Genomic DNA, 26931 nt, shown 5'->3' with positions numbered 1-26931 from the left:
ATTTGAATTTAAAATTTTGTGTGCGTCAGCAGTTAGGCTATTTTGCACCCGTCACTTTATATATGGGGTCCAGCCCCTTACCATAACTAAAATAACATAACTGTCATGTCGTGTCGTAACTAAAATATTAAAATAATAAAAGTTTCTGACTGATTAAAAGGTGAGGCTGTTAAGAGGCACTCAGCACAAATAAGGACAAAACACAGGATGACACGGAATTATACTGGCCATGGGGACAGTCGCCAGAGGCTCGTTAGTCTGCAGTCCAGGGTGTACTATGTGGAAGTGAGGTTGACTATTGGATGCACTATGTGGAAGGAGCACCCCTTACACCCCGAGAAAACTATGTGCTGAAAGTAAATATTATCTGCTTGAAAATGTTGAAATACAATGCGAGTTATGCTTTATACGAGGGTCACTATTTATATTTTGAGCCTAACAATGAAAAAAACAGGAATTTGGCATTGAAAACTGCTTTATTGTTTTTCGAAGTATTCTCCTTTATGGTCAATACACTTTTGCATTCATTCGAACCATTTGTCAAAGCAGTTTTTCCAATCTTCTTGAGACACCTCCATAATATGGTTTTTGAACGCATCAACGGCATCTTCCACCGACGAAAATCGTTGTCCACTAAATTTATTCTTGACATTCGGGAACAAGAAGAAGTCATTGGGTGCCAAATCAGGACTGTACGGCGGATGACCCATCAATTCGATTTTTTGACTGTTCATAAAGTCGGTTGTTAGGCGAGATGTGTGACAGCTGGCATTGTCCTGATGAAGAATGATCCGACGGCGTTTGTTTGTTTTCCATATTTGACTGAAGACCTCTGGCAAACAAATTGTTGTGTACCATTCAGAGTTGACCGTTCTACGTTCCTCTAAAGGCACGGTTGCCACATGACCAGTTTTCCCGAAAAAACAGGCGACCATTTGTTTCGATGTACTTCGAGCGCGAACAACTTTTGTTGGATTGGGTTCATCTTGAAACACCCATACGGTCGACTGCTGTTTACGTTCCGGCTCATATGCATATATCCATGATTCGTCACCTGTTACAATCTTATATACGTCTTTTGAAGCACCACGATTGTATTTATTGAGCATTTGTTTGCACCAATTGACGCAAGCGTCTTTTTGAGTTTTTGTCAAATTGTGTGGGATCCAACAAGAACATACCTTTCTCACAGCTAAATTATCATGTAATATTTTATATATGCTGGTGGAACTAATGCCTATGGTTGCCTCAATCTCACAGTATGTCACATGACGATCTTGCAGTATTAGGTTTTGCACAGCATCAATGATTTCTTGAACAACAACTGATTTTGCACGACCTTCGCGAATCTCGTCGGTGAGCGAATGGCGGCCACGATTAAATTCGTTATACCAGCGTTTCACAGTGGCAAAGGATGGGGCTTCATCGCCAAATGTGGAAGTAAGTTGATCGATGCACTCTTGTCTTGATAATCCAAGTCGAAAACCGTAAAAAATCATCGCACGAAAATGTTCACGAGTTAATTCCATTTTATTGTTGTCGTGCAATCTCCAAGGCAACATAAACAACACAAATGAAGCTATTGACAAAACATTTGAAGTACGTTATGGTCAATAATGCCAGACGATTCCATGCAAATGTCAAATCGCGCCTAACTTCAATCAGTGTTGCCAAGGCTCAAAATATAAATAGTGACCCTCATACAATATCAGATATTTACATTTTTTATCAGCAGTGATATTGGTTAAAATTTCATGTACAGTCATGGACACTTCTGAGTAGTTGTAATGTTCCCATTGAAAGTCAACGGGAATGTTACAACCCAGAAATGTCCGTGACTGAACAAGAGTAAGTATGTAATGTAGTAAAATTCATTAATTTTCATTTACAGTCTGAAGAGGATTTTCAATACATAAACAAAACCTATTTAAAATTTATGTTTGTGCGTGATCCATTTGAAAGACTCCTCTCTTGCTATCTTGACAAAATTATTAAAACTACTCATCCATCAATGAATCATTTTCGCAAAGAGATCATAACAGTGGCATACAAAGCAAAGGAAAAGAGAGCACAGCGAAACAACAAGGTAACTGCAGAGGATGTGCAACAGGCAGATGCAACAGAGACATTTGAACGACGTGGCAAATTGCAACAAATAAATCAATATTCAAGTGCTAGAGCAGAGCTGGCGCAGAAAGTCAACGCGGATCAAGAAATATCCATTGAAAATTTTACAGATTCACACTTCAACAATGTTTCTGTTGTCCAAGGATATAGGATGTCATCTGTTTCAACTTCTGTAACGACTATAGAAACCCAACAGAGGTATGACTCAAATAGTTTTACTGAACCTGATATTGTAAATGAAGATACAACAAGAACATCCATTCTTCCAACATTTGAAGATTTTCTAGAATACATACTGTACACCAATTTTCAAGGTAAGGGATGACATTTTATTAAGATTACTCTCATTTAATTATAAACCAGGTGAAAGGTAAAAAGTTCATTATGAACACTAATATAGCATAATGCATTAGCATTTATTTGTTTACGTGTGGCAAAATATTACAAGAAAAGTAACTATTGTACTCATTTTGTTTTGGTCACATTCTTCTTCACATATTGGAGTGACTGCTATTCACATTTGTTGTATTATTTTAATGTTGCATATGATTAGCTACACAGATACATTATGCAACTGCAAAATGAATACAGAGTCAGCTATGCTATTATTAAATGAAAGAAGCCTATGTACAGGGGAGTCATACTGCACTCTCACTGGGCAACATCAATGGATATGTGAAATTCTGGTAAAACATAGCATTAGCCAATAGAGAAGAAATACATATTCTCTGTTCAAAAATAGCTGGCCTTCTTACTGCCCATACATTATTTTCTTGAAACTATTTTTCTTAAAAAACATCTTGGGTAATAAAAAGTTTTTCAAGTGTCTTACTTACTTCAGGAAGTTATAAACAAGAATAACTATAATATAGAAATCAAGACAATAAATTGAATATATATATATGAGCATTAGAATTAAGAAAGAAATTCTAATGTTATAAGCAGTGTTCGAATTAGAAGTGGGAGAATCCAGGGAATTTCCCCCCTTCTACTTTTTTCATCCCAGGCTCTACATTTATATTTTCATTCCCAACCAGGGAAAGAAATTCCCCCTCCCTCACAATGTGTGCTCTAATATTATTTGGTATTGATATTGATTTGCTTTATTTTACTTTGCATTTTGTGCCACTTCTGGCTGAGTGATGATATGATGAAATTCATGAATGGACACTCACAAACATCCATGCCCAGGCTGGGATTTGAACACAGGACCCTTAGCGTTGTAGCGTGATGTGCTAACTATTCCACCATGGGAGCCGGCTATTATTATTTGGAATGGCATAACGTACATTTACTGTGCGAGTCATAAATTCGAACTTGCTGTTCACGATGTTCTGAACAAAGATACAAAGTCATTGCGCTTTACATTTTTTTGTGGGTGCACTTCTTTTTGTATGTTCAGAAGAATCAAAAATCAAGGGGATATATTTGAATTAACAATCTGTTTGACATTAATTCATTTGGTGGCATCTTATCAATCTGTGTTAGCAGTAATAAAGATTTATCCGGCTCTTGTACATTGCAAGTCGTGAACTACAGCCAGGAAGGAATAACCTGGCAGTGACGTCACTCCCTGCTAAGTCAGCGTTGCCAACTACTATGAAAGGAACCATGGCACAAGTAAGAGTACGAGCAGTAAAGATCAAGGTGCAAACTACCAATCTTCAATTTAATGTTAGCACTGCCTGATGTTTATTTTATGTTTGTTTATTTATTTTAATTATTTCATATAATTCGGCTTTCAGCAAACCTTCTGCATGCGGAATCTTGTGAGATGACAGCCACGACTTCATTTCATCCTTCCTGCTGTTTGATGTTGGGATTTTTTCCACACACTTGTTGTGGTGCGGAACATTGTCACACACAATAACAGAGTTTGGGGGCAAATTGGGAAGAAGCTATTCTTCGAACGACAACATAAAATTGTTAGTGTTCATCTTCCCATGATAGTCCTCAGAAGTTGTTTTTGAAAGGAACACTAACTTCGCCCCCTCCACAAATCCACTTTCACCACCGGCATGCACAATAATAAACCTGGGACCCTTTCCTGTTGGCACTTTTAACCCCCCCCCCCCTTCCCGAATCTTTGGAATCCAGCCAAACTTTGGAGACAGTGTGGTGTGTGTTCGCGAAACTTTCATCCATGTAAATGAAAGACCGGCGGTTTGCTCTCTGCGCAGTTCTTTAACTTCACACAAAAATGATAGCCTCCAGCAACGCAACGATGTTGTTTTGTTCAAGGAGTAGCTTCCTGCTGCTTACGCTATGCTTTTTAAATCTGAACCCTAATGTTCTTATGATATACGCAGCGACCAACGTGAACCCTTAAAATTAATATTTTCTTGCAGTTCCTTCATCAGTTTATGTACAGTGACAACAATGCCTTTCATGTATAAATCATGGATTGTTCGGCGCATGACTGCTTCATCAAAAGAATCCAGATTTGTTACACGTTGCTGGTCATTCGGTCGTTTTTTGCCTGGCGTTGAAAAAGGTTTCCCGCTCGCACTCGCAACACTTTTGTCTTTCTCCTTCAAAATTCTCCACACAGATCTTTCACTGACACCTGTCGCCACAGTCATTCTGTGAACAGCTGTGGTTTTGTTTTCATCGCAATCAAAGTACTTATACACATTGAAAACTATTTCTCTTGCATCGTTGTGCAAGGGCTTACCTTTCATTACGCCACTGCTCATTGTACAACAATGATATAAACAGCAAAAAAAAACTCGCTAACAAAGAAACAAAATAGCCTGCAATCCCTCGCTCGTAGCTGCGGTTTGTTAGACTAATGTAGCAGTGTGGGGGTTTGCACGCGTGCATTACCCCTCTCGGAATGATTTCGATTGGTTTGCACGTCACCTTTTCGTCCACTCTAGCAAATGAGCCTTCGCTTCTGGAAGGAGAGGTGAAGGTGGGAGATGACGTCACTGCCAAGTTATTCCTTCTGCGCTGTCAGTGCAAGAATCAGTACAATGCCTGAGATGTCCAGCCTCCAAGAGCCTTGTGAGGATGAGGCTGTGTGAGGCTGAGACCGAATTGGAGTTTGGAGACTGAGGCCGTGTGAGGCCGGAGGCCAACCTTCAGCTTGGAGGCTGAGGCTGTGTGAGGCCAAGGCTGAGTTGGAGTTCAAAGGCTGAGGCTGTGCGAGGCTGAGGCTATGTGAGGCTGGAGGCCAAGATGGTGTTCAGATGCTGAGACTGTGTGAGGCTGGAGGCTGACTTTGAACTCAGAGGTCAGACCTCATGAGGCCGAAGTCAAATGGACATTTCTGAGTACAACCTCATGTTTTCATTGATGTATTAGATCTGCGCAAACAGTTTTAATTGTTTCTACAAACAAGAAGCACTAGTCAGGGTGTCTATAATTTCATAGAAACAAAATTCCCTGACTTTTCCAGGTTTTCCAGGCCAAAAGCCAACATATTCCAGACCAAGTAATTAGGGAAATTTATGTATTTACACATTGTACAAGAAGTAAAAAAGTAAAGTGCTCCCCTGTGCTTAGCACAACGCCATGAAGGCATATAGGGGGTGTGGGGGTACATTGTACAAGAAGGACACTACATATTAGCTAACACCACACTTAGAAACCCTCTAAATGAAGTTAAAAATAAGAAGAAGAAGGAAAACTGAACACAGAACTGACTTTTGAGATAGGAGCATCAGGGGTGAGCTTTCATGTCTAAACAATCTTTAAGAAATAAAAAATCATAGCATAAATAAACCATAATTATAGTAAAATTTAGTAATATATGTATTGATCCTAATATGTCCCAAACAAAAACCAACAACAGGAACAAAAAAGTGGTACATGCCAATAGTCACTTATTGCAGTAGATTTATATTTGAAGATAGTAACAAAATAGACCCTTTTTCCAAGAGTAGTTAATATGCAATTTCTACTGTGACTGCCAGTAATACTCTGTATATCAAACTGTAACAGTGTGTCTAGCAAAAGCCCTGAGTAAAATTCCCTGACTTTCCCTGCTCACAAGAAATTTTCCCTGACTACCCTGGAAGATGAATGAATGTATTCACATGTGATTAGCTAAAATAATGCTTACCTTAAGCTGCAATTATCAAAGTTCAGGGATTACATAGTTGCACTCATTCACTCTAGGCTATCATCAATACACAATTCTTCACTATTTACAAATAAGCAATCTGTCTAAACATGTTTACATTATGTACGCATAGCACAGAAGCACCTTCCTCACTTCTTAAGTTTCTGAATTTCTCCAGCAAGGACCTCAGCCTCCTTCCCTGCTTCTTCAAGTAAGAGCTCCTTCACTTTCTTGTCATTCTCTCTCTTCCCGACCGCCTCAGTCCTCACTGCATCCAGCTGCTTCTTCTTTTCTTCCATTGCATCCTTGTATAGCCCATGTGTATTTCTGGCTAATAGAATAAGGGGTTTTGTTATTTCTAAATTTTGTATGCCACCAATTGAATAAATCTGGTCATACACAGATCTCAATGATATGAGTAGATCCTCCTTCATATTATCAGTTACACACTCTGCGTTAACATAAAACCCACGCTTAACTTTTGCATTATCGTGGGATAATGTGCAAACAAGCTTTAAGACTTTCAATACATTTACTGCATCATTGTTGTCATTACTTAAAACAAGACTTTTAACTGTATAAGTTTCCTGCAGGAAAGATGGTTTCACAACTCGATCCATTTGTGTTCTCACAAATCAGACTGCAATTCTTGTAAAAATGGTTCAATGTAATTTGCTAGGGATTTAGAAAACTCTAATTTTGCTGGAAGAAGGGGATCTTTGATGTGATCTTCCACTACCTTAAAACTATTTGATGAGATCTCTTTGGTTTTGCTCAGTTCGGCAACAAAGAGAGTCACATGGGGTAGCATATCCAGTGCACGATGAGCAACGTTCGTGTTCTCCAACCAACGAATAGCACAGAACTTCATAGGAAATAGTGAAGTCTTAGTAATTGATGAATAGAGTGCTCGGCGTGCAGGGGAATCCTTTAGTAAATTATACAGGGCTCGCAAAAAGGATACTATTGTCCATCCTGTTGCCTGCATCGCTGCTTTGAATGCACACATGCCTAAAAAAAAAGAGATAATGGAGAATATAGAATTAAGATTAAAATTATTAACGAAGAATTCAAATTTCAAAATTTCAAATATTGATCATGCTGAGACATTTTCTGTGACTATTTAACTTAACCCCATTTTGCTGCATTTCAAACAAAGTGTGTATACGAAAATCACACTAAGTACCCATGCCGGAAAAAAAATAATCGGAATTACAAATCACCCTGGACACTGAATGAGATGCTAGCGATAATTGAAACAGATTGTAAATGTTAAAGAAAAGCACGTAGTAAGTAAAACTTACAAGAAATGTGTAATTTGAAGTGCTGTGCTAAAAATTACTTTTAACTATTAAATAATGAAATTGCTTTTTAAAAGCTATAAAAATGTGAATTAGTACTTACAAGGTGTGCCAACCACAATTTCCAAAATCCAAGAGGTCCTTGTCACCAGGTTCAGTTTTCAGTGCCTCCTTTAGTTCCCGAAGACATTTAAAATTCACATTGAAATCTGCAAAATTTTATTGCACTTAATATATTTTATTGCCTTCTGAAATGCCTCTAATATGTCACTTGACCTTGAACAACCCAAGAACACTGACGTCAAATATCGTATCTTTACTTCCCCACAATCATTGTCCCAGAACCTAACATTTACATCCATTTGTTGCCGCTGGGCTGCTTTGTTTAGGGATTCGTCAAATCCATGACCAACGATTCACACTTTGAAAGTTTCTCACGTAGATCCTTTTTTTAAAAAAGACACAATACCAAAATCAATGGTGTAACCTATATTATCTTTCTGCAGCTGCATTTTTTTGGGATATCACTATCGGGAAACATGACACTGAATAAATTTACATTTCGTCCTGCAGTTCACAGAGAACTGTGTGTCATTGTGGTCTGAATGCACCACAATATTTCAGCTTTAGTTACACTGTCATTCAACAGGAATGCCTTTAGTCCCCGTGGTTGTAGCACATTATTGGAACTTTGTGTATTTTCACTCTCGGAAAAGGAACAGGATGAAGCAGGTTTAAAAGTCGTATCCTTCTTCGATGAATTGAGTTCTTCACTTGGAAAGGGATTATTTTCCTGTTCACTTCTCACACTTGCACTCACAAAAACTTTAATCGAGGCACTTATACTTTGACTCGTCCACATTTTTTTGTGCTTAACGCTTTCCATATGGCTCGACAAAGCACGACGACCCATATTGCTTAAAGTAAAAATCTTGCAGCACAATTTACACTTGGCTGAATGTAAATCATTTGGCACTGTTTCTAGCCATGATGAAAAACAAGACTCCTGGAACCAGTTGACTTGAAAAACTGATTTTTTTCTGCATTATTTTAACATGTAACACGTTCTGCAGCGTAATTTCACCATTCTGTTGTTGTCTTGTGAATGGTAATATGTCTCAAAATTGCTCGACACCTGAACGTGATTGGCCGAATGACGTCACTTGGCAGCTGGGTCTCGTAGCAGACACTTCTGCTACTGCTCTCGTAACGCATACAAGCGCAGAGTTTTTCTTCCAGTTTACAGTCTCTATACATTGGCACCCGCTGGTGTCTGTGGTGGAGGAAAGAAGCACAAGGTAACTCGGCAAACAAACTTACAAAAGACTACTGAAAAATTTATTGGAATAGTATTTTGATAAATTACTGTTACTCACAAATTCACATGACTTTTGATAAGTTTGAAATTATTTTAAAATCTTAATTCATGCAGAAATTAAAATTTCCCAAATTCTCGTTAAATTCCCTGACTTTTCCAGATTTCTGAACTTCCCTGACAATTCCCAGTTTTCCCAATTTTCCCAGTCACTAGTCACCCTGTGTAACATAGTTTGTTCACAACACAATTAAAATTTCTTGCTTGCTCTTTTCTTCTTTGTTCAAGAACCTATTTTTAGTGTACTTCAAGAAAAATATTGCTTTTTCCAGAAAAACAGTAAATTTCCCCGACATTTCCATGATTTTCCAGGAAAAGTGAATTCCCTATCTTCTGGGATTTCCAGGTTTTCCAGACTGGTAGACACCCTACCCTGACTAGTGTAATTACTGCACCACAGGAACTGTAATAATAAAATCACAACCTTAAATTTAAAAAAATAATAATTAGAGAAAGCGTAAAAGACATAAAATTTTAGTTTTCTCAAAACAAAACATTCAAGAGTGTACCTCTATCTAATTGAACCATCTGAAGCAGATGAGGGAAAGATAATTTCTTTGGTTGCATTTCTTTCGGGGACTGAAAAAATTAATTCCAGATTTGAAGATACATGGAATATTCGAAGAAGCATCTCTTTAGAACCATAAAGTGTGGCAAGAAAATCAAACAGAACGGATGTTGTATGCTGACCTAGAAATCACTTTGTTCTGTGGTAGGGTAAAAATAGAAGGGGACTGCATTTGCAAAATACTGGAGGACCTCAAAGTGTACCAATAATACAAAAACGTGAAGATGAGCTCAATAGGTGATTTGCTGAGTGAGCATCTTGCACAACTACAGACAATTCCAATCAATGACGAAGTTTGGAAGAGGTTTCAGTAAAATGAAAGTGACTCTTGCTGAACAACAAAATTGAATGAAGGTTGATACAATACAGTTTCAGTAAGTTTAGAGGTTTGAAATGTCAAATTTTACCAAGGAAGAAAGTTAAACTAAAAAGCCATAGAGAAACTCAGTTTTCTCCAAAGAAGGTTTTTTTCCCTACCACTTCCAACTCTACCTACAGTAGCTGATTTTCCTGACAAAATTTTCTGAAATGTGGTTCAAGGAAGGACCCCATTCTGCAACACATCATTTATACATCAAAATGTATGAACCCATTCCAGTAGAGTGGTAGCTGAATCGTACTGTCACAGACCTCTGTCGCACTCATACATATCATCTGGGGGGGGGGGGAAGGTTTATGATCCCCCCCCCACCTCTGCATTTTCTTCAATTCAAACAATGGATATAAGCATGTACTACATTATATTCTTTGTACTAATACGTACATTTTTTAAATTATGTAGGGGATGGTTATGAGAGCCATTGGGCTTCTTACTGGCGATGGTGTACTCCATGTCACATATCTTACGACATAGTTGGTAAATTGGAAGATGGAGAAGCTGATTTCCAGGTACAGTACAGTATATTGAGTTACGTAGGTAAATCAAAGAGTAAGTTACACCTCCCAGTATAAAATAAACAAAACACATTAGAAAGAAAAAACATAATGGACATAAATGTGTAAACATTTAACTTTTTGAACATAAGTCACCAAGGTATACCAAAGCACTTTTTGGATAATGTGACTAGTTTTTCGATTCCTGTCTGGAAAAATTTTGTCCAATTTCTTTCATCTACTTTGACACTGCTTCCTGCACTTCCTCATCTGACACGAAATGCTCACCCCCTAAGTCTTGTTTGAGAGGACCAAAAAGGTGGTAGTCACAGGGTCCAGTTCACTTGCAATCTCTTTAATTTTCACGTGGCAGTTGGCAAGAATGATTGCATTTACATGCTCTGCATTGTTGATAGTATTCACAGGTGCAGGCTGCCCGACACGTGGTTCGTCATTCACATTTATTCTTCCCTCTTCGAACATCTGGTATGATTATGCGAACATGGGACATGACATCACATACTCCCCATACACGTTGACAATTTGGCGATGTACTTCATTCCAATTATGCCTTTGTGCCTACAGAAATCGGAGGACGGGGCACACTTCAATGTTCGACGGCACCTCAATACGACATGCCATACTCACACTGTGACTACTCGTATACTAAAAAAATATTCTGGACAGTGTTGCCTGCAAGCATGATTATGTTATCTCTTAGCATAGGAATATGGCTCGCATGTAACTAACATTTTGATTTGCCCACGTACATACCATAATTTGTCAAACTTTTGCACATTTTACAACATTGTCTAACATCAAATATCCTAAACATATAATAAGAATCTACCCACAGTTCTTGTGCCATATTCTCTCACTTTAGGCACATTTCTTTAAGAATCACATATCTGTTACACCAAGATAAAGACTGGCAATTTGTTGAGACAAGTGTTTCATCATATTTCACCTTTGTAAGAACTAGAGAGGCACACGTAATGCACATGAACCTGGGGTGGTTATAAAGATCTGGAATTGCAAAAGCCCCCATATAAAAATAATATCCCTATATCGGTATTGTTGTCAGAATGAATTGGTTCCAATTTATTCTCTGGTTCTCATCAGTACTTCTCCAGTCTGTTTTTCTCGTGGAATTTACAAAATACCACTTGGCACATTTTTTTAAAAATCAAAATAACTGAAAAATAATGCAAATTAAAAATTTTTCATTAATTCTACATCAACATTGTGTGGTAAAAGCTGTGACAGTGCCACAGGGGAGGGGATGTCACCATAGTATTCTACAGGGTGTTTCAAAATGATTTGAATGATAAAAACACATTCCATGAACAATAAAACTTAATCACAGATCGAATATCCAGTGAAATACATTCAAACACATCCTCAAGTTGTTTTTTTTTTTTGGAATAGTCTCAATAGTTCTAAATTCTGCTGCCAGGTGCCAGGTTGACCAGTTGTAAAATGGCTGCCAGTGGTGAGGAGAAAGCATTTTGCAAGAGTAGCTTGGCCACGAGTGTGCAGTGTCAATTTCGTACACAATTTCATGAAGATCCACCAGCAAAGAACTATTATCGCATTACCACTGCAAACCATTGAAGGGAACATATGACACATGCCTAGTTGAAGTCATATTACCATATCGGCATGTGCATAAAGTAAGAATCACGAACCTTCCGACCCTCTGTAAACAACCGTCTCACTTCGAGTAACGTATCACTCCGCGCCAGCTGTTCGTGAATGGTGCGGCCATCATATGCTGCTCACTCGCAACCTTTAATTTTACATAACATGGAAAAACGTATTCTTATTTTAACTGATAATCTACACATTGAAGTATAATAAATGTTCTACAAGTGATTAAATACGTGTTCTTATTCAAGAATGAACATATATTTCTACGCCAAAAGTCCGATTTATCTGATACTGGGTTAACAGATCCCCCTTCCCCCCTCCTCTCTCAGTATGACAGCATCAAAGTTATACAAGAGAGTGAGAGATTCGTTACAGTAAATTCAAGCCTTTTGGTTTTGTTGCTTCCTCTTCCACCAAATTATTGCCCAACATTGCTGACATGTAGAGTATTGTTTTCTCCTTTGTGCAACAAATATACCGCCAGTTTTAGCAGAAGCTAAACAAAGATAAGCCGGGGAATAAAAAGAGATTGTTTATCTTTCTCTCGGTTTCTCGTGCACTAGAAAACAAGAAAACGATAATAAGCACATTATTTACGCACGTCTCAAGCAAGTAATGTATTTTCTTACCTTAATTCAGCAGTTCCTTTTTGAACTTCAGGCATTTTCGGCGCTAGACATAATCCTGTCTGTCAAATTTGCTTCACAAAAAGGAACTCAACGTGGCACAAGAGGCGATTTAACGTCGACTGCTAAAATTGGGGAGATCGCCATCAATCATCACTATCAACATCTTTCCCACAGTGGACAGGACGACTCTTTGATTGAAAGAATACGAAAGCACCTAGCTTTGTATTGCGCTTATCTCAAAATTGGTGTACTTGTTTATACGAGCAACAACGTGTTTTTCTCACGGGACTCACAACTTGACCGGTCGTTTTCCTTTCTTTCACCACACCGAAAACACAAAGACGCAGACACACAATTACACTTGGACACCAACTTCACTGCTTGCTCAGGATAGCACCGACACAACGTCACATAAACGTTAAGAACAACATGCTTCTTGCCACTTTTCAAAAGGCTGTATTTCCGAAAGACTACTCTGAAAACACGGGCGACCTTACTGCACGCATGGAAGTTGCCATGTTCGAAACGGACGCTATTTTCTTGCTGTTCACGTGGTCGATTGTAATTTATACAATAATCACGTATTTTTATTATAAACAGAAACCTTTAATGAAAATATATTTTAAAATGTATAATCCAATGTAATTTACACGCTTTTCTTCCATTACCGTACTTTCATAGAACGGACTGCATGATGCGGAAGAAATCCGTTATTAGGCTGTTGCCAACCTCAATACTTCTCACTAAGTCAAGTACAGAAACGGAAGTGGTATGTTGAATGTCGGCATATGACAAGTGTGATTTCATGTTGTCAGTGACGATCCTCTGGGGATGGGGGAGGGGGTGGGACGCAGGAGTCGATCTATAATCCAGAGGTGTTCATTATTCGGATGGTGACATCCTCACACTCCGGAATACTTTTGCGGGTGAAGGAGGGCAGGCCGTAGGGTGATTTAAAATGAACACCTCTCAACAAGAGAGAAGAAAAATGTAAACTCACCCCAAAATATGCATTTTATTTTATATGTAGCGTACAATAAAATGTGACTGCCTCAAAATATTTCTGTATTCTACAGTCTTCTTTCCTCACTTTTATGCTTCTCTAAGTTGCCGTTTTAGTTTCCCTTGGTGTCTTTGCTGCATAATACAGCATTTTTGAATGGGATGAAAAGGACATACGAGTGTGTTTTTGGATGAAGTAACTTCAGAAGTACACTCTGGATGAAACTGGAATGTGTGACATTGAGGTGTAGATCGACCACGTTGTGACACACACATTTGTCATTAGTTACGAGACGATGAGGGATAGGTGATATTTGAATATTTAGTCAATCAAATCATATGTATTAGCTTAGCTTACTTTCATTATCTATAATAATAAATAATAACACTTTCAAACATCAAATAAATTTAATGAAGAAACCACGGTTTCAAAACGTAATTTATCTCAGTGTGTCACATTCTTCTAGCAAGGTTTTTTTATTAAAATATGAGAGAAAATTAAACCTTTGGTACGGAACCGTCTTACTCCTGGGGGAAAAGATGTAAATTTTGTATTTGATTTTTTTTAATTTAGCGTTGCTTTTCTGCCACTTTTGGCTAATCCCGACGATGAGAATGAGTGATCGTCAGATGAAATTGATGAAGGGACACTCACAAATAACACCCACGCCGGGATTCGAGCCAGGGAACTTCAGTGATGAGTCAAAGTCGGCCACCAGGCAAGATGTACATTTTTTTAACATTTTTTTTAACATACATTCAGTAACTTTCAACAGGTCGTCACTCAGTGATACACTGCTTATTCCGCATCTGTTGACAAATGTAATGTTTTTACACCTTGTAGGCTATGTGGATTATTTTTTTCATAAGTTTGCAACACTGTTAGGGTACACGTGCTTTTGTTTACAGAAGGTCTTAAGTTCTATGATTCTCACTTTAGTAACAAAGGGTGCTCACATTGAGCATTTGTGAGTTAACTTCGCAATATCCATTGGCACTTAAACTTGGACAGTTACATTACATGTGTGTGAAATTTTATCTTCTTGACAATTTATAAAATATAATGGGTTGAAATCATTCACATCATTTTGTAACACCATGTATTATTATTTTATTGGTCAAAAGCATTTGCTTGACAGTTAACAAGTAGATACCCCTTGAATAATGAACAATTTCAACACTAATGTTTCATATTAATTTTCTTATTAAGTTTTATACAGGGGAATTTTACTTGTTCTTCACTGTATAGAACAAAGGATCCTTAATGATTGTGGTGTGAAACCAACCATTTAAGAGGCTCCCTTTTACCTTCCCATGGAATCAGCAGGACCCATATTGCTGCCAAAAGAAACTTCTTTCCTAAACATAATGATGTTGATTCTGCCAGTCACAGAATGGCTTTGGGATTAATGAATGTCAAGGAATAGAAGAATCCATTTCACAGCAGAAGTGTTGCTAGAATTTTCATTCAAAATTTATGAGATTGTACCTGAAGCACTTGTCACAAACATCTTGTATTTTTTTTTTTTTTCAAAATTCACAGTGTAATATGAACATAAGAAAATAAGTAGGATATGACGTTGGTTGTTTTAAATGGAATTTATTTCACTGCAACTTTTTGTTACATGTAATTTTCAAGAACATAAATTCACAGGATTTTGCTGTACATAAACAACCTTCACAAATGTGTAGAGGACATAGTGGCCGAGAAACTTTTCCAAGTAACAGTTTGCTTGCTGAGGTCTTGATACTAAGAATCATAAAAGAATGGCATTTTATAACCTCAATATTTTCAACCCCATAGATAACTTTGTATTTTTAACCTTTTTTAAAATTTTCAGGTAAGGAATTTTACTACGGCTGAGCTGATACCACCATTACTCAATACTGATACCGATACCTGACCGATTCCAACCGATATTGTAGGAGATTAAAATAACAAAGACTAGTTACTGAGTCATAAAACTCATCACATGTGTTGTGGCATTTCATGTGAACTTCTTTCTACCCTCAGCATTGCAAAAAAAAGTAGTAGATTTTGAAATGTTGCAGTATCACCAAAAAATCGGTGGATTATTATAAGTGTCCCTGTTCATTTCATGCTCCCCAATTTCATGTACACAACATTCCTTTTGCTTGGATTAACCTGGAGACGAAGGAAAACAACGTAAAAATATATACAAAAAGAGACATATATATATTTTAATGCTCATTTGGCCAGCTCTGTATATGCCCTGCTGTCATATTATTCCATTTGCAATAAAAACAAGTCATTGCAGTGTCGGTATCAGCCAGTCACACAGAAGTGTAGAGCAAATGAAGAAAATCCAGAACCCTTCCTCCCTCAGTAACAGTCATCCCTTTCCCAAGAACCCCGGAATGAGCCTAGCATGATAATTAATAGGGAACGGAACTTTAGGTAAATACATGTTTTTTCTGCGATAAGATAGAGACCCTCGTTTTTGCCAAAATTCTGATCATAGCCTTATATGTCAACACAGCAAAATTTATTTTACATAAAAACACATATTTTCCAGTTTTCCGTATGTAAATACATATTTTGCAAATTTTCATTTTAAATACATAAAATCGCTCATTGACTTCTATAGAAATTCTGCAAGAACTGTTGAAGGATCCCTCCTTAAAAGTCGAATTGGCATACATCTCAACAAACCTGTCCTTTCTCTCCAATTCCATACGAAAGCTTGAATCGTCCGCGAACACTTTGGCAGCTTCTGTGGATGGTCCATATAGCAGAAACGGAACTGAAAGAACTCACTGGATCTAACGCACAAGTGCTAATGTCTAAATGTATAGCCATTTTTGGGAAACTTTGTGCCAAATTGCACGTGTTTTGGAAGGTGAAGTAGATGAAGAGGAAGCTTTGGAAAACTCCAGCCTTAGTGACATTTCATGCTTCAAATATGCAAGAATTGTTTCTTGTGATGTGGAGCGATCTTTTTCACAATATAAGATGCTTTCGATAGATAATCGTCACAGATTTACAATGGAGAATTTGGGAAAAACTATGACGATCCACTGCAACTCTTCCAAAAAATAGCTCGCTACGAGGTAAGCATTTAGAAACTGATTTCATTTCAGGTGTTTAAAATGCATATAATATTTTGTTTTGTTACCAAAGGTTTTCTTTGTCACATATTTTCCTGTTTTTATCACATATTTTCAACAATTATGACACATAAAAAATAAATATTTCTGAGTTTTTTAGCACATAAAGTTCCATTCCCTAATAATTAGGGTGCGGATTTATAAGTACTAACAATCTCTCAAATAGCAGGCAAAAAGGCACCAAAAATGATGAAAATAGGCACTTTAAAATAAGAAAGGCACTCCAAAATTAATAAAAGACATTAATTTAGGCTTTGAACATGAACTTATTTAAATTTTCTTTTTCCAATGCACAGTTATACTCAGGGTGTGTTCAAGTGGGGGTGGGGGCCATAACCATTCCTTTGGCCCAGTATTAATAATAAAGAAAGGAACCCCAAAGGTAGGAAAATATGGTAAAATAAGGGCTTGAGGGCAGACTACTAAAATAAGTATATGTAACCCTACCTTTCGAAAATCCTGGGCATGCTACTGGTTATACTGTATAAGCATCACAGTTTATACGAGGGTCATTCGGAAAGTAACTTCTGTTTGGGTAAAAAATAAACACCAGGACATTGTGAGCATTTTTATTATATACAACTGAAAGAGACAACTCTAAGCTATTTCTCTACATAAGCACTGTTTCTGTTGAGACACTCATCATATCGGCGAACAAGGTTTACAATACCCATGTCAAAGAAATCTGCGCCTGTGCATTCAGCCATGCAGTAACACTGTCCTTGAGCTCCTGGTCATTGTTGAAGCGCTGTGCCCCTAGCCACTTTTTCATTTCTGGAAAATGGTGATAATCGTTAGGGGCCAAATCTGAGCTGTAAGGAGGGTGGTCAAACAATTCCCACTGAAAATGTTGGAGAAGGTCCTTGGTTCGAGCAGCAGTATGCGGGCATGCGTTATCATGCACGACAACAATGCCAGAACTCAACATGCCACGTCGTCTGTTTTGAAGTGCTCGTTGCAATTTCTTCAAAGTTTCACAATAGACTTGGGTGTTGATTGTTGTGCCTTGTTCCAGGAACTCCACCAACAGTGTCTTTTTTCTGTCCCAAACACAGTTGCCATGAGTTTGTTCATGGAAAATGTTTGTCTACACTTCACGGGCTTCTGCGGCGAAGAGATGTGGCCCCACTCCATTCATTGTTTCTTTGTTTCCACATTCACGTAAGACACCCACGTCTCTTCACTTGTGACGATTTGATCAATAAATTCGTCACAGTCTGTATGGTAATGCGTAAGGAAGGTGAGGGTGTATCCCATTCTGTATGACTGAATGCACAGGCGGCAGATTTCTTTCACATGGGTATTGTAAACTTGTTCGCTGATATGATAATTGTCTCAACAGAAAATGTGGACAACAGTGCTTATGTAGAAAAATAGCTTAGAGCTGTTTCTTTCAGTTGTATATAATAAAAACTCTCACAATGTCCTGGTGCTTCTTTTATACCCAAAATGGAAGTTACTTTCCGAATGACCCTCGTACATAAAAGTGTACCAACGATTCACAAGGTATTAACACAATTTTGATCAAAATTCACATTTGCAGGGAATCATCAGATAACGTTATTCTCACATGAAGAGCTTGTGCAAACGACTGTGCCAATTTAACAAATGCCCCAGTTGTGAACAAGTGATGACAAACAAAACAAATGAGTACTGATTGACTGTTACAAGCTTTCAGGTGGGGCAAAAAGAAGGGGTGTGTTGGTGTCATTTTGTCCAAGTATGAGTCACCAACAGGTTGTCCAGTTTGCTTACCCCATTCAAGCAACATTGGGCATTTCCAAAGATCTGACATCCCGTGAGACCCTCGAATCTGGTGAATACTCAATTTCAGTCAGTTCAACATAAATAAAGGCTCTTACCTTCTTTAATGTAGGGAAAGCCAAAGGCACGTAAAAAATATCTGAAGTACACAAAAATGGCAGAATAGGCATTTTTGGACTAGAAACACCATGAAACGAAGTTAAAACATTACAGCCTCTGTTTTACTACAAAGGAATAAAAAAGGCAAATAGGCAAAAATCTGCACCCTAATGATAATAGTGCTTGTTTAGAAAACATCCACTTTCTGACTCCATGAATTTGCAAGCAAGAATTGCCAATGAATGGCCTCTTTTATTTCCACATAGTGTTGACCATTGACCACCAGGCAGTTACATGCCTTCAATGTCATGTTTGGGTGTAGTGCTATCACTTTAGTCCTGGCATTGATATTGTCGTCTGCTTCCCAGGAGGGTGCATCATTTCTCAGACATGTGCATGAAATTCCTGTGTGGGATTACAACCTGTCACAAGGAAGGGTGAACGAACTTTTAAAAAGGACAAATCTTGACAAATGAGTTGCTTCTCTTGGCCCCTCAAAATATTTGGTATCGGCGAAGAAAATTCAACTGGCACTTACTGATATCACTGGTATCGCCTGATACCGGTATATCAGTATCGGCTCAGCCTTAATTTTTATTCAAGGAGTCTTAGCAAACTTGACACCACTAAAGTATAAAATGACCAGAATAAGTCATGTAAGTTAGGGTGGAGTGAAAAGACTTTTATTTTTATTTTTATAAGCTAGACTAGGCAAAATGTGCCATTTGTCCATAGTAAGAATCCTGCAAAATCATATTATTTTCTGTCAACTCTTTGATGGCCCTTCACCTTATTGAAATAATTGGCATTTTAGCATGTGTTGTATAGTAGGGTGGAGTGAAAATTTTTATTTTTTTATATTTAGAAGCTAGACTATGGAATATGTGCCATTTGCACTATACAACACACTTTAGATATTTGGCGCTCCACGAAACCTACCGACCAATACTCTGCCGACATACACCGATCTCATGAAGAAATATATTCAACTGCGACCAGACCTGAGGACGGACAATGGAAAATACCCATCATTTTTGGACATATCTCACAAACTGTGCTATGAAGTCGAGGAGATCTGGGAAAGGGCCTCACTTACAACAGTAACTCACGCGCAAGCGATTGAAAAACTCAGATGGTTCCACGACAATACAACACAATCCTAAAAGTCTACAAAGGGAAAAAGGATCAACCCAACTACCAACGGAGACTCTCGGACTTTCGCGACAGAGGTAACAGTCTGTTTGATCTCAGCAAATGCAAGTGCATCGACATGGTTTCCAACTGCAAATGCGCGAGAGAATTCAAAGTTCCGGCAAAGGAACGTCATTTCCTTGAAGACCAGAGAGGACCAAAAAAGATGATAATCAGCAGTATACATCAAGAGGAGACGTTAAAATTGAAGAAGAAAGCTGAAAGAGAGGAAGCAAATCTTGAACGAATGAAGAAGCAGAGGACCGTTGAGAGCAAAGGTCAAGCCGATTCTGCCGACAGTGCCGAAGATGACACGTACCCGTCGGTCAGTGCCACTGGCGATGAGTACATTCCAGATACAGAATCAGTCTAGACTAAGCCAAAGCAGAATCGCCAATGTAAGAAAATGACAATCTCTCTACCTTCACACGCTAAAGCTTGCGATGGGATCCGAGTCTCGGATGGATCTGCTGCTATATTAGCCACATCAGTTCTGCATGATCTTGGTCTCGTGTCGCCAATCGACCGATCTAAAGTAATCGATCGAAGCAAGATCCGCCGAGAACACAGCAAAACTCGTAAGGAACTCCAGCAGAATGATGACCAGTTTGACCACACTCACACTGGCATAAGGCAGTATTCTTTGATGGCCGCAAGGATCAAACTTTGACACAAGTTCTCGGCGACGACAACAAGTAACACGGAAAAACCCTGACGGAAGAACACATAAGCATCATCGCAGAGCCTGGTTCTTCGTACTTCAGCCACACGACTCCGCCATCAGGCTCCAACAAAGACATAGCTGAGTCAATAGTCGCTAGTTTCAAAGAGAGGAATGCGCAGACAGAGAACATTAAAGTTGTAGGGTGCCACGGCACAAATGTGAACGCGAGACACACAGAGGGTGTTATCCTCCGACTGGAAGAAACCTTGGAGCGTCCTCTGCAATGGCTGGTATGTCTGCTCCATGCCAATGAGCTGCCCCTGCGCCATCTATTCCAGGCACTCGATGGCACGACTACAGGCCCGCACGGATTCTGTGGAGATATCGGAAAGCGGCTAGTGACGTGTAGCGAACAGCATGTCTCCTCATTTGCACCAGTGCAGCTGACCGAGCAACTGTCCAATGTTGACCCGAAGGAGTTGAGCACAGATCGGTGCTATCTACTGGAAATGTGCAATAGTATCGGCAAAGGTGAATGTAGCGTCAATCCGGCAATGCGAAACCCAGGTTGCCTGAATCACTCACGATGGATAACCACAGCCAATCGAATCCTCCGATTATATGTAAGCGACATGGAACCGTCAGAGAATCTGAAAAAGCTGGTGACGTTCATCATTCGCGTATATGCTCCAACGTGGTTCTCCGTAAAAGCCCACTGGTCACGCAAAGATGGAGCTAGGCACTTTCACCAGATGCTCATCAAGTCACGATACCTCAACCCTAAGCACAAGAAGATCGTTGAACCAGTCATTCATCGCAATGCATACTTCGCTCACCCGGAGAATATGCTCCTGTCCATGATGATGGATCATCGACCACACATACGTGAGCTGGTCCGGTGATGAAGGCCAGAGCTGCGGCAGACCCCAGTGGACAAATACGGAGGTTTAAGGTTCCCGCAAAACTCAACTTCGACGCCGTGGAATATTTCGAAGTGATCGACTGGGCCATTTGCCCTATCTCGGACCCTCCCGTAATCAAGACAATGACAGACACTGAGCTCAGGGATCTCATCACGACGGAGGTAACTCCAACTCTCAACTTATCAAAATTCCCCAACCACACACACGCTGTAGAAAGACACGTGAAGCTGGTGACTGAGGCGGCGAAAGCTGTTTGTGGACAGAAATCGCGAGATGGCTTCATCCGTGCACGCATCGCTTCTCGTCAGCTAATGCTGACGTTCGGGTCGAAACGTGACTTCTCTCACTTCATTGTAACTGTTTGTGGCATTTGATTGCATTAACTGAGTTTTAAGGTGACTAAACTGACTAATAGCCACTATTGACTGACTATATCGTTGTAATGTCACTTAGTATTGCAAAATAAAAGGTTGCGAAGGGCGATCAAAATATTGTTCAAAAGTCTTGAAATTTTTACACAGTGTTCTATTGATCTATTGGCACCTTTTGACATATCTAGCTAATTGAAATTCAAAAAAATAATTTTTTATCCCATTTTCACTCCACCCTAATGTAAGTGCAGTAGTACAATCTCGATTTTATGTTTTTCAGGAGACCAAGGTGAAGAATCTTAAAATGTAAAATCCAGAAAATTTTATAACATTTTGCTCTGTTAGGACCATGAAGCCTGAATGTATAATGTGGGAAAATGTAAAATCGAGGTTCTACTGTTCTTATGTAAGTAATACAGGGCTACTATAATGATTCATTCAATTTCAAAACACTGTATTTTACAAAGTATTGCACATACAGATATGAATGATACATAAAAATAACTGTAAACGCACTGAGTTTTCCTCACATTCTACAAATGTTCTATGCGTGCCCCTCTGGCCACACGACACATTCAAGCTGTAGTTGACCCGTACTTTTCTGTTTACACAGACAATCAGTGTCCTTAAACTGCAGATACTACCGCAAAATGCTGTGTTTATATGGTGGTTCTTTTCTGTACTCTGTTCTCAATGTACGCTGCACTGCAATAACAGGGAACATCTTGCATATTCCAACACACAGAAACTCTTTTTACGGCTTGTTGCCATTTTGTATGGGCACTGCACTTGTGCTGTCAACTGGTGTGTCACGATGCAAACTTGGTGAGTTTACAGTTATTTTCATGTACCATTCATATCTGTACATGCAATACTTTGGAAACAGTTTATTGAAATCAAATGAATTATTTATAGTAGCCCTGTATAAGTATTACGTTTTAAGGGATGATTACACTTGCTAAAGATGATTATTAACATTGCATGTTAATGTTGCTACCCAAATCTTTGTTGCCTCTGTAATTAATTAGTTAATGGTATTATGCTCCTGGTCGGGATTATCTTTGTTGAACTTATAGAAAAATATTTCCTTCTTTTGCAGTACTTGTGGGAAAAAGGAGGTCTTGTTGGTAAAATTCCAATTCCATGGAAACACAAGATTGCAAAACTTGAAGACACTAAAAGATTGCTCAAACACTATTACTCTCAGGTTTCTTTTGACACAATACAGAGGACATACAGAAAATATGCACTAGATTTTGAAATGTTTGGATACTCTATTTACAATGTTTTACAGTTAATTGGATATTCTGCTGCACAAAATATTTCCTTCTTACATGAGCCAATAAAAGAGCAATGATAATTAGACAAACAGGTTTAACATTCTTTTAGAAGAGAATAATATTAGGTGTAAAGTTGCTGGCCTTTTGTTTCGGGTAAGTTCAAGAAATAACTGATATTCACATTAAAACATGGCATGTCAGGCATCGATATTAATGTTCCTATTTCTGAACTCTCTTAACTCCTCCATCCCTGCAGCGACCTTGAAGGGAAGTGCATCCAAAACCTGCACATTCGCTATATTGTAAATAAGGCCGGAAAAAAAAAAAAACTATGAAAGATTATCCGCAAAATGAAGCTAAGGTAACCAAACTATACATACTGTAGGCTCTGCTGCAAATAAGCATTACACATTAAGTAAGGTAAAAGGTAAAGTTCCCTCTGCATACAGTACCATACAATGAAGGCACATTTAGGGGATTTGTGGGTAAGGCCCCACAATATATTCTCTATCTCGGCCAAATTGAAGGTGATGTTATTAGCACCATGCTCCGACTGTCTTTACCCTTCAGGGTTGTCCCCAGGTATCCATTTATTTTAGGCTGGGCGAGTCCCAGAGCCACTTTATGCATGGACAAGGCCTTTCAAATCCCGACCTTAGAACACCTAAGTCTCCCGCATGGCAGTCAGACACCCTACCAACTACACCACCACCGCTCTAAGTTCATATTGCACAAAAATATTTTTCAGGAACTGACCAGCATCAACAATGGATTGATTGCCAATTGCTCACATAACTAGACTAATAAAGCACAAAAAATGGGTGTATATAAAAATTACTTGCCTCAATACAAGAAACATTAATTTTTAAATAAAGTTTATATGTAGACGCTCCGTAAAAAATGCTCATTTTTAGAGAGAGTATATATAGCTCTGCCGTAGTTGGATATGTGAGAAGAATGAATCAACTGGAAAGAGATGTAACTATTGTGCTTATGATGCACATTTTGATTAATCTGAAATTTTTCTTCCAACAATTTGCATTTTCACGAGAGAAATAGAAGTAGCATTTTAACAATGGAGATGACAACCAGGTTAACTTAATTTTTAATTTAACTGCATCTTTTACTTCACGATCCATATTTGAGGGCCCACTATCACAGACAACTGACGGAAAAAAGTGTACTAATAGGCTTCGAGCGTTCAAGTGCATTTCACTCGTTCGAGCATTTTTCGCTGCATGTTATCTAGTGTTACCTGTGGGAACTATCAAGTGGTCGAGCAAAAACCACTCTCATTTTATAAAAAAGGCGTGTGCGACTTAATCACGTTTTTACAATACTACTTAAAAAATACTATAAAAATGATTACTTACGGTTCGGGAGTATATGTTTTATAGAAAACACAATGTTTGGAGATGAAACTGGTCTGTTCCTCAGGTGCACTTCTTGGCAATCGGAATTACTTCATGCCTACTTCAATTTACACAAAAGAACAAGGAATAAGGTGATAGTAAAAGATCATGGTTAAGAAAGTTATTTGTTAAAACTGCCCTTTGTGTGCATAAAAACTCACTTTCACACATTGCCAAGCATGAACCTCAAACCTAAAAACGACCATAAAAACACGTCTCCCATTACACGTTAAAACCCCACCTCAAGCAACGTGGAATGTGAGACATGTTTTTATGGTCGTTTTTAGGTTTGAGGTTCATGCTTGGCAATGTGTGAAAGTGAGTTTTTATGCACACAAAGGGCAGTTTTAACAAATACCTTTCTTAACCATGATCTTTTACTATCACCTTATTCCTTGTTCTTTTGTGTAAATTGAAGTAGGCATGAAGTAATTCCGATTGCCAAGAAGTGCACCTGAGGAACAGACCAGTTTCATCTCGAAACGTTGTTATTTGTTCTCTTTGTTATTTGTTTTCCTGACACATTTCTCATCACGTAAAGAGACACAAATTTGAGGTCCATTAACACACCTACTTTGTTCTTCTCGAAAGGCAGCAGGTAAAGAAGAAACTGTATGCAATCACCATCAGTATTCAATGCAAATTTGATGTGGAGCAGGGGAAAAATTATCCCATTAGTTCATTCACAATGTTTGTCTTCCCTGCTTTCAGTTTCATGCCTATCATCATGGTGGAGTGGCTAACACGACATGCTATGATGGCTGGGGTCCAGGGATCGAATCCTGGCCTGGGCATGAGGGTTCTTTGCTAGTATGGACCACTCCTTCTGTGCCCATTGTTTCTCTCGAGCATGGAAACTTCGTACATCGTGGAACTAGCTCTAAAGAATGGATACACAAAACCCAACTCTCCAGGTGGTGTAGTAAAGCAGAAATCCAGATCAGACAACCTACACAATCACAAGCAACTCCCTACAAGAACAAATGGTTTGCCTTCCCCTACCATCCTACCACATTCAACCACCTTTCGAAAGCCTTTCTCACTTACAACATCCAAGTAGTGCAAAAACCAACTGCCACAAAAGCTGGATAAACTAAACAATCCCTTGACAACTCAGGTATGCAGTGTGTGAGTGCAAAGCTCATTACATCGGCAGATCTATCAGATTAATCAAAGAGAGAATTCAACAGCATCTAACAGACACAAAAAAAAAGGGCAACCTACCAATGGACTTGCAAAACAAATCAAACAGAACAGCCATAAGATGAAAAAGTACGTCAAACACCAAGTTCACACACTCATAGATACCAAAATCAAGGAAACACATGCCATCATGCAGTTCCAAACCAAACTTAACATTGGTAGTGGACATGCACACCGCAATTAATACTGGTGAACGACAGAAGAGACGGGCACAAGCAGATAGGCGACAACAGAGCACCTAGTGGCAATCAAGGAAAAAAAAACAAAAAACAACTAACATGGCAAGCAACAACGCAACAAGTTCCAATGAGGATGATGGCAGTGGCCACCGAAATTCATAGGACAAACTAAAAACAGCTTTGCGGAAAAAGTGAGTACGAAGGCAGTTGGTTGGTTGGTTGATTTGGTGTTTTAAGTCCACTTTATACACAGTAAGGCTAATCGGGACTGGACCTACAGTTAAAAGTGGAATCCGAACCACTATGTGCCTCCACCAGGTATCAAACGCAGGACCCCCTGATTATAAGACGATGGCGCTACCACTGCACCATCAAGTACTAAGTAGTGTTGGATGATATATCACGATACTGAAAAAATATCATCCACAGAATATCAACTAGATGATATATCGTCATAATATTTTGGTGATTATATCATATCGGTAATATGTCACAATATTTTTGTGATATATATCATGTTGGCAATATATCATCATGATATTTTGGTGGTATATTTCGTGTTGCCGATATATCGTCACAATATTTGATGATATACATATATATTGCATTGGTGATATATCGTCATGATATCTTAGCAATACATATTGATTTTGAATTGCTTTATTTTACTTCGCTTTTTGTGCAACTTTTGGCAAATCTGCGAAGATGGAGATGAGTGATGACATGATGAAATTGATGAACAGACACTCACAAACATCCACGCCCAGGCCGGGAATTGACCTGGGACCCCTAGCATCTTAGCGTGATGTGCTAACCACTCTGCCACAGGGGCCGGTGCAATATATATTGTGTCAGGGATATATCGTCATGATATTTGGCAATATATATCATGGTGACAATATATTGTCAACATCACAATATGGAAAAAATATATTGTATTGTCTGTGATGATATTTTCTTGACAATATATCGCGATATCAAATTTCCGATATTGCCTATCCCTAGTAATAAGTTTCTCTGTAATTACCATGTACTGTTAAACTCAAAGCAAATACTAAATAGTAACTACACAATATTTAGAAATGCATTGATTAACAGGAACAAATTGTTCAAAACTGACCTCTG

At 38.6% G+C, this 26931-nt stretch overlaps 1 protein-coding gene across 1 annotated transcript in view; it reads left to right on the top strand.

Moving 5' to 3' along the window:
- LOC145989065 (uncharacterized) overlaps positions 1 to 23089 on the top strand; it is an 80354-nt gene extending 57265 nt beyond the window's left edge. Inside the window, exons 4-6 of the mRNA XM_083124362.1 lie at positions 1892 to 2441; positions 10219 to 10325; positions 22832 to 23089. Of these exons, the coding sequence (XP_082980488.1) occupies positions 1892 to 2441; positions 10219 to 10325; positions 22832 to 23089 (915 nt within the window). The remainder of the gene's footprint in view (positions 1 to 1891; positions 2442 to 10218; positions 10326 to 22831) is intronic.
- The last annotated feature ends 3842 nt before the right edge of the window (positions 23090 to 26931 follow it).

Source organism: Lepisma saccharinum, chromosome 1, assembly GCF_977018435.1.
Source record: "Lepisma saccharinum chromosome 1, izLepSacc3.1, whole genome shotgun sequence".
Classification (NCBI taxonomy): Eukaryota; Metazoa; Arthropoda; class Insecta; order Zygentoma; family Lepismatidae; genus Lepisma; species Lepisma saccharinum.
This window is presented reverse-complemented; position numbering and strand designations above follow the sequence as displayed.